The sequence below is a fragment of the Pelodiscus sinensis genome, chromosome 22 (genome assembly GCF_049634645.1).
Source record: "Pelodiscus sinensis isolate JC-2024 chromosome 22, ASM4963464v1, whole genome shotgun sequence".
Taxonomy (NCBI): domain Eukaryota; kingdom Metazoa; phylum Chordata; order Testudines; family Trionychidae; genus Pelodiscus; species Pelodiscus sinensis.
In genome coordinates, this window is record NC_134732.1 from 10,875,411 (window position 1) to 10,889,299 (window position 13,889).

The window sequence follows — 13,889 nt, forward strand, 5'->3', positions numbered from 1 at the left end:
CCTCTGTGCTAGAACAGGCATTGAAGAGTCATTTTTTTACCATTCCCTGCTACTACCAACATAGACTTATTCCTACCAAGCTTTTTTCCTCTTCCTCCTACCAGTTCCTCCCTGCAGTCTCCTAATGTGCTACACTTTCTCTGTTTATAGGATCACCTAGCCCCCTCCACTTGGGTTTCATTATTCATTAGGTCTGGCCCAGTCTCCTGGTGCAACCAGGTGGATTAATTGGTCTCTCCAGACAACTTTAGTCCTTTCATCAGCTGTTCTATTGGGTAGGCACCATATCCCAAGTCCACTGCTTCTGTCTCAGGTAACTTGGAGCTCCTTGAATCAGGAGGTGTATCCCTCTGAACTTTAGTGATCTTGTCTGCACTGCCCGGGCATAGGCAGGGACCATCCTAAATCCTGAAATCCCTATCAATGCAAGCACTGATCTCTCAATGTAAAACCTGGGCAGGATTTTCTGGGGATAGCGTCTCTTCTGATTGCTCCTGAGCCTTGCTGAAGAATCTGGAGGGAATGTCCACAGGACATACAGCTCTGGCTCAGCAGGGCATAGGTTAAACAAAGGTGTGTTAGGCACTCTGAGCCAGCAATGCAAGATTTAAACCAGCTACTGTGTCTCTTTCTGGAACACTGCAGGGGATGTGGCATTATGTCCCAGCAAGGCAGTGTTAAGAGTGAGCCCCAAGCACTCACCTGGCTCTGATAGATCTTTATCTCCAACTATCTGTCCAAGCCCATAGAGTGAGCATACACTGAACTCCACATGAATGACTGGAGCCTTTCCAGCTGACAACAGCATCTCTGTCCCTCCACCAATAGCAGTGCATCACCACCCAGCACTGAAAGCAATGACATCATTTCTGACCAATGGCAGCTCAGCAAAGGGATGCAGCAGCAGCCTTGGAGTGAGATAATTAATACTTAGATGGATGTGCATATGCATGCCCTGGCTGTGTCTACACTAGAGGCTGAACCATTAGCATAGCCCCCATCTAAGTACCGACCCTGCAGCATATCCACAATAGTCATGCTGTCTTGGTTTCAGCTTTTCCCCACATCCACATGACTCTCCAAATCCATGCACTGATTACTGTTTCATAATACAGCCTCCTAACATTTCAGAGGTCCTCCGCCCCCATGCTGCACTCATGTCTCATTGTTCCAGTGGAACGCAGCTGCCAGGAGAGGTCATGGTCATGGAGAGAGGTGACTTGTGTGGCCGTGACCAATTCCAAAAGAAGGCTTTGCATTTCAGGACAGAGACCTTGGAGGCTGACCTCAGTGGGATGCCAGTGCAGAGCGTGGTGTACTTGAGTGATGTGTTCAGTCACCTCTGTTGCTAAACAGATGGGCTGGTGCGTTCTGTACCAGTTGTTGCTCTTTTGGGATGTGTGGCTTCATTCCTAGATAGAATGGAGGAGTGAACTGTTGTTTTGTTATTAAAGACCAGTATGATTGATAGTGCTCATTACACAGACTTGTTTCCCAGAATATTATACACGAACAAAAATGCAGGCCAGCAACAGCAACCAGAGCAATGTAGTTACACAGACAACAGTAACTGGGTATTTTACAGCTACATCTTGTCTAACTGGGCATTCTGCTCCTCTTTGCCACAGGCTCCTGATGGCTATAAAGGAGTTGGTGTGTAGGAGATGCGCCAAAGAGCCCCTGTCTGGCAAGTGCAGGGACCAGATTTTAGGTTCAATGTGATGCATGAATCCTTGAAAAGCTCGCCTCAAAATTGTCTGGTTTCAAGTCTCAGTCCACACCTGCCTGAACCTGTTCATTGTCTTAAAAGCAAGCATCATTTTCACCTCCTTCCATTAGTCAAAGGCCCTTCTCCTGTCCCTCTCTGTCCTCATATTGGTCTTCCTGCTTTTCCAGGTCTTTGGGCTTCTTAGCTGTTCCACCATGGATTTTCTTCTCTGGCCCCATGTCCATAGCAGCTGCTACAATGGAAAAGAAGTGATAGTTGACAACATCTAAGTACAGAGGACCCCAGCAAGGGCCTGTCAAGCAATTCTTGAGTTCATGAGAAAATCCAGGTTGCTCTCATGAATTGTATAAAGGCACCATTCCCTGGCTGGAGATGGAGAGGGTGAAAAGTTCTGTGGGGTTTGATGGAAGAATGATGTGTCTGAAAATACACAACTGCCAATGGGTGGGGTGGAGAGTGGGGAAAATAAGGACTAATTTTCTCTGTTAGACTGATAAAAATGTATCTTGCACCTGACAGCAAGAGGCCGTATGGTGTACGCTAACTTTCGTGGCCTGAACTGGCTGTACGTAGCAGAATATGTCCAGGACTGTCCTTTGTGCATTAGGTAGCAAGAATGAAATGGGACTTCAGATGGGTAAGAGAAACATGTCTGGCCTAGGGTGGAAGAAGAAATTGGAGTGCAAATGTCTTGGCTCCAGGGCCCCTGTTAATTCCTTTCAATAAAACTCTCTGATTCTCTGCCTCACTGTTCAACCACCACCCAGTTGCTGAGCTGGCCATTCTTATCCCAGCTGGAAGTTGGCCTACTACTGTGGGGATTGGGGGATTCCAACACTGGGGAACTAGCCCGCTTGTCCAGCTGAGGGCTTGCAGCCAGTGCTGTGCTGTGCAGGGGTGGGGGAATAGAGGAAGAGGGAAGCATGGAAAGGAAGAGTCTCTGCCTTCTTCCAAGCAGGGATGGCAGCATTCCCAGGATCCAGGAAGAGTCTCTCAGGCCCCAACAGCTGGGGCAGAAGGTTCTCAACCTCCTGCTGAACCAGCATGGCTGCTGTGTTGGGGCTTCCCGAGCAGATCCTGGCAGTGTCTGTGGCAGCTCCCAGTCTGCTCTGGTTTTTCTACAGTGACTGTTTCACCTCCTCCTTCCTTCCCACTGTGCTGTGAGCTGCCTCCTGCTCTCTAGCAGCCTGCTGGGCAGTGGTAAGGCAAGTGCCAAACACTTGATCCAGCTACTTATGGAGCAGGAATGTTCTCTATCCTGCACCTGACATTCTGTTTTTGTTCCGGGACTCATGCTGGACCGTAAGTCTCTTGATCTCCTCTTGGCCTTGCTAACTGCTCTGGGCGATGCCCTTCTCAACCAGTCAGCCAGCATACCCGGTTACACACCAGAGTGTTCCTATGACAGCATTCAGCTGGCCCTGGATCCCCTCATCTTGCCGGCACTTGCTTGTCGGCTCCTGGCCAGCTAGCAGTTTGCAGCTTGCTCATGGGAAGGCCTCCTCTGAGATGCGCTAGTGACTGAAGCAGAATCAAGTTGATTGCTGGGATAATGGCACGTAACCCCTGGGGTGCACAGGGCTGGCTGTGCACATGGCTTCTGGTGCCCATGACCTCTGTGCATGCTGCAGACCAGACAGGCAATTTAAGCAGCAACAGGTGCACTGTGTCAGGAAGCTCACACCAGCAGTCCCCATCTGGGCTGGTGCTGGAGGACCTGGCATGCCTGATGCAAATGGTGCGCTGCTAGCATGCCTGCATTTGGATGTGCAGTGTGACACAGCCATGCAAAGAGGACCAAGTGGCAGCTAATGCAGTACATTCCAGTGTACGCAAAGCCATCCAGGGACAGCTGGGCAATAAACAGTGCTGGAAAGCATGGTAAAGTCCCACTTGGGACCTCTCCATCCAGTCAGCCTGGTAGCTGAGGGCGCTCTCTGCCCATAAACATCCCTTCTCCCACCTCCGCATGCCAGTGTCTCTTGCTCATTCAACACTTCTTTTTTTCTGCTCATTTAGCACCTGGCCATCAGCACTAATGCTGTCCTGGCCCCTGGCCAAATCCAGCCCAGGGATCGTGGGTGCTGCTTGGCTGGACTTGTGCTGTTTTGTTATCTTGCATATGTGGATGGTGAAGATTTGGGGAATGCCCAGATGTACTATATTGGCTGGAACAGTCACTAATCGAGAGGAGGGGAGGGAACAACCAAGATTCATCTATTTATTGCAGGCATAATATTGGAGGTCCTTAGAGTGACTAATGCCAGCTTCTTACAAAACAGACTGAAATAGACCAAACTTACCCCTCTCACTTATTCTTTGCTCCCCCTCCCCTCATGTTTACTATTAAACACTGATATTGTGGTGGCACCTTCTAGCACCCAGGTCAGTGCTCCCTCACAGCAGCTGCTGTACCCCTGTGTTTATGACTTGCCATGCATATGGGTACATTGGAGACTAATACAGATCAGGCAGGTGGGCATATGAAGAAGTTGAGGGGGGAGATGGCTAGAGGTGGGAACAGATGCTCTGGGATGCAAGATGGAGGAGAGATGGCTCTACAAGCCTAACCTGCTGTGGTGTGGGTCCTGATGGGTTTCCAGGAGGGAGGCAGGGGGAAGCTTTCAGTGCATGGGGGAGGGATTGGTCATGGGATCTTGGCGGGAGGGGGAGGGAAGAGGGGACTTTGCTGCACCTGCCCACACAGGCCATTGATTGTTTATTGAGGTTAGTGGCAAAGGTTAAAGATGCAGGGTTGGTGGAGGAAGGAAGAGCCGCCCAGACTCTCCAGAGAATGAGGTGTGAGTGCCGGAGGGGGCTGGAGAGAGATCTCTGGAGCAAGCTAATGGGGAGAGAGGGAAGGCTAGTTCTCCCAGCTAAATGATGCAATGACTGATTCTAGGCATCCAGCAGCTGAGCAAGCTCTTGCTGGCACTTTGACCCTGACTCTGCCGCTCACTCCATCTCTTGTTCCCCCTTGCATGCTGAGCTGGGGGCGCTCCCATGCACATCCTCCCCCAGTCGCTCAGGATCTCCCCCCCCCCCCCCCCAATTCTCAACATACCTCCCTGCCATTTTCCAAGATGCCGCCAGGAAAGGGGGTGGGTGGGACTGAAGCAGGAATGAAACGGCCAGGAGAGCTGTTCTCCCCCAGTGTGGGCATCTCTGAAAGGCCATTAGATAGACAGAAAAGAGGGAAATCTGAGATACAGCCCCCAATTCCACTCTCCCAGACTGAACCCTCCCATTTGCAGGCACTTGTGACTCCCATAGAATCCCCCCCAGTGTGCTTGCAGCCTTGCCCAGTGCTGTGGGGAGTCCCACCCCAACACTGCACCCCCTCGTGTGCTGCCAGGTGGGCACTGCAGGCTCCATGTGAATGTTTGTCCTTCTCCCTGCGTCCCCTTCAACCCGAGTTTAGTTTGAGGCATTTTATTGGGAGCCTTTGCTGCAGGGGAGGGAGCTGCAGTGAACAAGCTGCTGCCGCCACTCACTCCCAGAGATGCGGGCGGCTCCATGTCAGAGGATGGGGTTGTCATGGCAACAATATCTGCTCAGGCTGGGGCCCCCTGGGAGGGAGCTGGACTTTGGCTGCATCCCCTGGCTACCATTTATTCTGAAAGTTCAGCTGTGTTGAATGGGTTTGTCTGTGTGTTTAAGGACTTGAAGGCAGGAGAGCACCTGCTAATGGAGAGCGCCCAGGGGCCAGATCCTACAGGCTGCTGAAGTCCGTGGGAGTTCTGAGTGCTCTGAACCTGACAGGATTGGGCCCCAGGGCTGTCCGAGGAATTAGCATCTAACGCTCTGGCCCAAGTAGAGACATATCTGTGCACAGACAGCCACGTGGTCTGCCATGTCTCGAGGGCTCCAGAAAAGCACAGGACTTGCCCCAAACACTCTGCCGCAGGTTCACCGGAGCCACCAGCCGGTTACAGGAGACAGGGTCTGATGTGTGGGATCTAGTTGGAGCCCACGCTAATGCAGTCAGTGCAAAAGATTCTGGGATACTCTGGGGAATGTGGTGAGCAAGGTAGCCAACCCCATCACTGCTCAGCATGCCCCGGGCAGCAGGCCTGGCCAAAGAGTTCGCGGGGCCCAAGGCGGCATGTTGTGTTGGCTGCACCATGTGGTCAGGCAGCTCCCAGCCAGGGCAGCGAGTGAGCAGCACAGGGCCCTGAAGGTGCAAGGTCCAAGACAACCACCTTGCTTGCCTTGCCCTAAGGCCGGGCAGTAGAGTACAACTTTGCGGAGCACACTATACGGGGCTGAATTTGGAGTTTCTGTGAGCAGTCCAGATCCCCTGAAATCAGTGTTTCGTCTGCTGGTAACAGGTCTGGATTTAGCCCCTTCTTGTCTTAGGCTCTATCTAGGATTCCCAAGACACTTGGTAACTGTCTGTGTCGGAAGAGTTCAAAGAACACGTCAGCGAGACTTTAAACAGAAGGAAGGCTGGACAGAGAGAGAGAAGGCAGTGGCTGCAGGGCAGAAGGTGCTTGCACTAGAGGTGGGGGAGGGGACAGAAAGAAGGGTAGTGCTTGCTGAGCACAGGGAAGGTTTGGGGGTTAACAAGTTCAAGCCCACGGCGGAGTTAAAAACAAGAAGGGCATTTTTCCAATTCCAGGGCAAATGAATATGGTGCCCGTAGAGCAGAGGATGGGAGCGAATAGTCCTGTGTCTACATGCTTGAGATAGCTGCGGCCTGCGAATGCCATGGAGAATGGGGTTGTAAGAGGAGACGAAAGCTTGGCTCAGAACCTCAGCAGAGCTAGCGCACTGAACACAGGGAATGCCTGGGAGGTGGTGACAGGCAGAGTTGCAGATGGAAAGCTTGTGGTTTAGGATGATATCTACGTGGGAAGCACACGAGAGCCTGTTTTCTCTTGGGCAATCAATCTGCTGAGACAATTAGTTGAAGGAAACTGAGAGGAAACCACATGTTTACTTGATCAAGATGGACAGGGAAGAATCATTAAAGGTGTCAAGAGATGAAGTGCAGAGTATTCTTAGGGTGGAGATGGTACAGGTTAAAAACAGATAAAGGATGGAGGCAGTAGAGAGCAGGAGGAAGAAACAAACTTTCTGGGACTCAGCAGAGGAAGCATCTCCAGCAGCAAAAGAGTTTGATGGGAGCAAACTGATCAGAGGGCACTTCACGTGCTACCCAGCTAGGGAGAGAGTTCCCTAAGAGCCAGGCTAGCAAGGAGGGGGAGCCCCATCAGCAGAAGAGAGGTCCCTACACGACTGAGTGAGAGTGACTTGCTAGCTCTGGCCAGAATGAGAAGGACACACCCGAGAGGTGACTCTCTCGCTCTCTAAGACAGGAGAGGGTGGATGGTGGGAGATGTGAAAACAGGGGCAGGAAATGACAAAGGAGCCAACAGCTACAGAGAAGGTCTGGAGAGCAGGTAGACCTGTGACCACAGAAGGGGAAGGGGGAGCAAAGAGAAAGGTGTGGGGCATGGGGGCAACATTCTAATGAACTCTCAGGCAAGTGCACTTCAAAAGCATTTGCCTGTGGACGTGTCCCTCTGACCCTTTAATATCCTGCCAGTCAGGGCTGCCTTTAGGATCTATGGGGCCCTACGCAGTATTATTAAACAGGTGCTCCTGTGCCTGATGGCAGACAGGGCAGGGGGGAGGGAATGATGCTTTAGAGATGTGGGGGAGTTTTGTAATCCTCAGCAACACTAATAAAAAATTTAAAAACAAATTTTAAGATAAGGTCCTGTCAACTCACATAGTAAATTCAGAAACTGAGTATCTACCTGGGCTTGGCAAATGCCTGTTAAATGGCTTCATTACCACTTGAATGGCTCTTTCAGGGTTTTGATGTTCTGCTATTAGATCTGGCAGGCTTTGTCACTTTTAAGTTAACTAGATCCTTTCTGGAGGAAGCAGAGCCATGGAATAGGGATCAGAAGAGGCAGGCAGGCATTAAGACACATCTCAATTTTCTGACTGCCCTTCGCAACTGCAACTGCGTATTCTATGTGTGGGTAAGAGTGGCCCTGCTGCCAGCTGGACCATGGCTAGTGAGTCACTTCCAACTTCAGCCACCAAAGGCCTCAGTGAACTCTGCCAATGCTGGGTCAGGGCAGCAACATGTAATCTAGATGGGAGACATGGGATAGAACCAGAATTCTTCCAAATTCCTATTGGTTTCAAAGGGAGTTCTTGCTGACTAGGCATGCAGGAACCTAGCCTTAAATTAAGTTATTCAGTACAGGCAGTCCCCGACTTACGCGGATCCGACTTATGTCGGATCTGCACTTACGAACGGGGCTTCTCTCGCCCCGGAGCTCACGGGTGGCAAAGCCGCTGGACCCCCCGAGCAGACCGGGGACACCCGAGCAAAGCCGCCCAGGCAGCGGGAGTCCCGCTGCCTGGGCGGCTTTGCTCGTTTTCCCCGGAGCAAAGCTGCCCAGGCAGCGGGACTCCCCCGGCCTGGGTGGCTTTTCTCCTGTCCCCCTGGTGTGCTGGGGGGGGGACTCCCCCCAGCACCCCAGGGAGACAGGAGCAAAGCCGCACGGGCAGCGGGGTCCCTCCGCCTGTGCGGCTTTGCTCGGGTCTCCCTGGTCTGCTGGGGGGGGAGAGGGCGCAGCTAGTGCGCCCCACAGCAGACGAGGCTTTTGTTGTGTGACACCTCGGGTAGAGCAGCTGGGGTGCTGCCGGGTTGGTCCTGTGGGAACCTACCGGGCAGCGCCCCAGCTGTTCTGTCCCAGGCTCCAGATTCAGCAGCTGTTGAAACTGATCAGGCTGATTCCAGGAAGCTGGGGGCAGAGCAACTCTGCCTCTGGCTTCCTGTAGTCAGCCCCTGGTCAGTTTCAGTGGCAGCAGCTGAATCTGGAGCCAGTTCCGACTTACATACAAATTCAACTTAAGAACAAACCTACAGTCCCTATCTTGTATGTAACCCGGGGACTGCCTGTATTAGCCTTTAGTGTCACATCATCAAAAGGGCAGTTTCAAAACCTATAACCAATGGCACAGGCCAAACCTGCTGTCAGTTACACCCTGGATCCCACTGCATTCACATAGTTTTACCTGGGAATATGGGCCAGTAGGTATAATGAGGCAGAGGAAAAGGTGGAAATTAAGCAAAGGAAACTTTCTTCATACTCTCACATGGATAATTGGGAGCCACACCTGAGACTCCTACCTTGCCAAAGCAGGTGATGTGTCTGCATTACAGAGAGGGAACCTGAGGTGGCATGATTTGCATGAGGCAGCAAATGAGAATTGAACCCAGGAGTCCCAGCTCCTAGGCCCCACTGCACTGGATTGCACTGCCTTGCAAGGGGGGGCCAAGCGCACGTTACTGTCCATCAGCTTTAGAACCGTTATTTCTGCGCTGGCCCCGAGCATGGGGCTTGAACTAAACTGCATGGCTCTGAGTCAGGCCTGTGTAAAGTGGTGCTCAGGGCTCTTCCTGCATGAGTGTGTCTGTATGAAATAACGTAACAGGAGGGGCAGGGGCTTACTCAGCTGCACAGGTGTAAATCCAGAGCATCTCCGTGGAGATGCTGCCCTGGTGTAATTGAGGGGTCCAGTGTGTCCTTCCCAGGGAGAGGGCTCTGAGCTCTGGGCTTGTGTGTGTTTGTGCATGTCCAGCTGTGCTTATGTAGCTCCACTGGGCATCCTCTGCAGCCCTCTGGGAATCCTGTCATCTCTCTGCGGCGCTGGGTCTGAGCACGGTAGTCCTGTGCCTAAGTCCCAGCTTCAGCCGATCTGAGACATTACGTCATTCCCTTGTGTGTCTCTAGGGGACGGGGGAGGGGAGGAGTGTATGTTTTAGGCTCAGGTGCATGAGTGTTAGTGAAAGCTCATTTCTATGCAAAAGATTCCCTTTAATTCTCTCATTATTATTCATGATACTAGCAGGCTAACAGTGGAGTTAACCCTTTGGTGGATGGGTCTCTTCTGTTACTCGAATGTGATCCATCCTTAACCATAGGACAAGAAGTTCACTGATAACAAAATAATCCAACACTTTGATTTGTATTGTTTTTTTAATTGCACCAGCCCTGTCTCCCCCTTCAAATCCTGACCACCAGGCCACTCACTTCTCTGGCCTCCCTCTGGGAAGTGTCATCCTGCTCCAAATGTAGCTGATCCTTCTAACCTCCCAGTTGTGGGCATGCGGGAGGGGAGGCAGTGATAGGGGCTGAATAGCTTGGTAAGGAAAAAGCATGTCTGTACATCTGGAGAGAGGCTCTTAGTGCTGTCCTACACATCCCCATAGAGCCGGTAGAAACACCACCAGTCTGTACCCCCTGGGGAGGATGGCTGGGGGAGCAACAAAGACTCTACCCCATAACAGGCTCTGCTTTTATAATGGAAAGCTGGCTGTCACCTAGCCTGTTGGTGGCAGTCAAACAACTTTCCTATACAAGTCACAGGATGAGCCTGTGGTTCCAGCCAGGGATGAAGGATGGTCCTCTAAAGACCTGCCTCAAAGTCTGGGTTCTGACTCAGACACTTGAAGTGACTTGGCCCAGGTCACACATCTGAGAGATGTTTAATATTTGTCTGTTTTGGGTTTGTTTGTTTTTTAATTCCCAAGTTTTGGTGGGGAGCCATGTTCCTTGTAAACTGAGCTTTGGGAGGCCCAGGAGAGGTTCAGATGCCAGAGCGGATGAACAGAATACCCACAGTTGGCAGCATGTTTCTACTGGTGGTGCATATCCACACATACCTCTGTGCACATAAAGTTTATTCCACACATGGATGGAAAAATTTTTACCTGAATGTTGGGTGGGCCAGCTCCCCCTTTGCAGAGTCCCCACCGCTGCTTTGAAATGGGAGAGCTAGATAGACAGTCCAGAGCAGCAGAGGTACTCTCCTTCTATCTAATGAGCGCTTCCAACGCATGCCCCCTTGTCTGCCCACTACTGAGTACTGGGCACTTCTCTCCCCATTTACCAGTTTTCTCTTTTTAAAAAAAAAAAAAAAAAAAAAAAAAAAAGCTTTGGAATAAACACTGAGAAATTCCCAAGAAATATTTCACAAAATAAAAACAAGAAGCCAAGGGCCTTACACAACCAGTCTGTGCCTTGGTTTCCTGTCTGTACATGGGGATGAGACCTCTGTGATAAGGCAACCACTTCCCTACAGCCCTTTAAAGTCAGGCCGTGGCACAAAAGATGCACCTGCCTCAGTTTCCCAGTGTTATATACAAAATGATATATCCATAAAAAATCCATAGCCCCAGCTAGTAAAACATACAGAGGTAGTGAGATTTTCCCATTCTCTCTCTAGGGAACTCACGTCCAGGTCACCCACTCGAGTCCACCAGGTCCCACTCCCTTTCTGCTCTTGTTCCAGAGCTCCACTCTCAGACCATCCACATGGAAAATCCTCAGTCTTGTGACTCTTCTACCCAAGCACCAGGCAGCAATTCAGCCCTTTGCAGCCTCCTGGCTGGCTCTCGAGCTCAGTAAGGTCGGCAGGCTAGTCCCTTTCCTCACCCACTCTCAGTGGCTCTGACCTGCCCCTTTCCCTTGCGCTTTGACTCTGGGACTTTCCAGGTCTCTCTCCTCTCTTCTAGGTACCAGCCAGGCATCCTCTTATGCCCAATTGGGGGTTGGCGTATCAGATACAGGTGATATGCCCTCTTCCTCCTTAAAGGGCCAGTGTCACCCTGCAACAGCTTTTTTATTTTATAGGAACAAAAGCCACTCCTGTGTGAAAAGTGCAGGTAATATGGTGAAGAGGGGCTTACAGAAATATTCAATGTTATCTGTAACAGCAATACAGATGGGTCACTATGAAGAATGGGAAGTGAATTCCGCTAAGTTTATATCACAGAACACAATAACTCTGTGGCCCATTAACTGGAAGACCAACTGATTATATTGCAAAGAGATGTCACAAAACAAAGGAATTATTAGCCCTCTGGTGGGAGGGGAAAAAAAATCAAAGCCCTCCCCCTTGCATCTTGACCAGTGTCTTATGGAGCTGTCTCTATACAGTTCATGGCAAAACAGTGCAAGGGATGTGTGGATAATAAAGACTCATGTCTCCCATGTGCACAACCCAGAAAAAGTGGTGCTGAACAAGCCACAAAAGTAAGGGTTTGATCCTGTTCAAAACCTTCTGGCAGATCAAATTCCCAACCCCACTTAGAAATAAAGACTCCTTTACCTCTCTGCCATGACTGGGCTGTCAAATAGAGTAGCAGGGAGCAGCAGCCCCGCTCAGGCATAGGGTTTAGAATTGCATTTCAAGGCAGACCTACACTGCTAGCTGGAAACAGAGGGGAGAGTATCGTACACACAGCCTGATCCAAGCACTGAGGACCATGGAGGAGTCGCCTACAGTGTGCTGCAGACAAGATCACTGGCTCTGACCTTTCTTCCTCCAGCAGCTGTGCCTTGCCTTGCACTGGCAATATTGGCTCCTGGCCTGCTGGGACTCAGACAGAAATAACCCGGTGATGTCATAGTTTGGTGGCGGAGGAGGGAGGGCAGAGAGGGACTTGTGTCCAGTGGGACCTCTCATCCCCTGCAGGGAGATGCATATGCTGCCCAGGTGGAGAAAGGGGGGCCAGCACTACAGCTCTCCTCCCCTGAGCGCACGTGTGAACAAACACATGCAATCAATCCAAGAGGAAAAGCAGCGAAGCAGCACAGCTGGCCCCAGGGGATGTACAGAGAGAGCCAAGCGCTCATCACAAGAGCCTTCTCGTGAAACTGCTCACCACACATCCCTGTGCACCTAGTGACGGGACCGTTTTGCAGCTCATGTTAGCTGACAGTTCTCTTTACACATCATCACCCTCCCCTCGCCCAGCCCTGATCCTCTGGCAGTGACGGGTCATTCAAACCCTCCCCACGCAGCTGCCAGCCATAACTCGATGTTGGTGGATCTCTGCTGTGTGGTGGCAGCTCCATATTTGAAGGGACCCTTTTATGCTTGGTGGGGATTGTCTCTTTGGGATGTCTTGGGTGTTGAGGATGGGCCCTCTCTTGGGGCCAAGGGCATCTGCCTGTTCTCGGGGGCGTTCCTTGCGTGTCCAGGGGAACTGTGCAATAGCTGATGTGCACTTGTTCTCTCTCCAGTTCTCCAAGGAGAAGTACATCCTTGACTCGTCGCCGGAGAAGCTCCATAAAGAACTGGAGGAGGAGCTGAAACTGAGCAGCACAGATCTGCGCAGCCATGTGTGGTACCACGGACGCATCCCTCGAGAGGTGAGGGGGGGCAGGGCTGCTGCTGTGAGCCCCTCGCCTTGGCTGCAAGTGCAGCAAGAGCCACCCAAAGCCCCATCTCTGCGGGGGAGGGGGTTAACGCAACACCTTGCCCAGTCTGCCACTCTGGCAGCAGGACTAGGAGAGGGCAGGGGGTAGTGCTGGAAGGTGCCACCCCCTGCAGTGGGACGCCTTGGGAGGTGATCTTGGTTGGGGCTGAGAAGAGAGACCCAGATCTAGTGAGTGACAGGAGGGGGTGGAGAGAAGGAGCAGGCGGGTCTCACGGGGAGAAAGGGTCGCTGGCAAGTCTGCATTGGATCTGTGCTGCAGGGAGCACCTGCCTGGCCATGTGATCGGGCCATTCTGAGCAGCACTTGGGAGCACAAGAAGTTTGCTCACTCGGATGATAAAATGCCCCTAGCCCCCCTTGAGAGTCTCAGCTAAGGACGTTAAGGAGCGGGTGTTTGGCTAATTGTGTAGTCGATACAATTTGTATTGATTATACAGTTAGTCAATACGGGGAGGTGCTCTGCAGAGCCATGGCACGGGTAGCTCCCAGAGCAAGCACAAGCCAGGGCCGAGCAGTCCCGGCTTGCACTGGGTCCTGGACCACTGTGGCTCTGCCTTTGAAATGGAATAAGAGGGGCTGAGCGGCTCTTATTACATTTAAAAAGCAGAGCTGCAGCTGCCCTGGATGGGTGTGAGCCAGGGCGGTTCAGTCCTGGTTTGTGCTAGGTCCAGCAGCCCCTGTTCATGGTGGGCAGGGCTGGCTGAGGACAGGGTCTGGTATTGGCAACAGGGGAAAGGGAGTAGGCAGCACTGCAGAGAGAGTGCTGGGGGAACCAACTTTTAAACTGGCTCCCTCCCCAGCGCTGGCTCCTGTTCTAGCCGAGGCAGCAAGGGGTCTGGGGAAACAAGTAGCCAAGTACTTGACTATTCACTTACATCCCTACCCTCAACTCCTCTCCCTCCAC

General features: G+C 51.8%; 1 protein-coding gene across 3 annotated transcripts in view; it reads left to right on the forward strand.

Annotated features, from left to right (window-relative positions):
* Window positions 1-13,889, forward strand: part of SH2D3C (SH2 domain containing 3C) — a 64,731-nt gene that overhangs the window by 34,281 nt on the left and 16,561 nt on the right. For all 3 annotated transcript variants that reach the window (XM_075905962.1, XM_014571492.3, XM_075905963.1), the window contains one exon: window positions 12,790-12,918. In XM_075905962.1, the coding sequence (XP_075762077.1) occupies window positions 12,790-12,918 (129 nt within the window). The remainder of the gene's footprint in view (window positions 1-12,789; window positions 12,919-13,889) is intronic.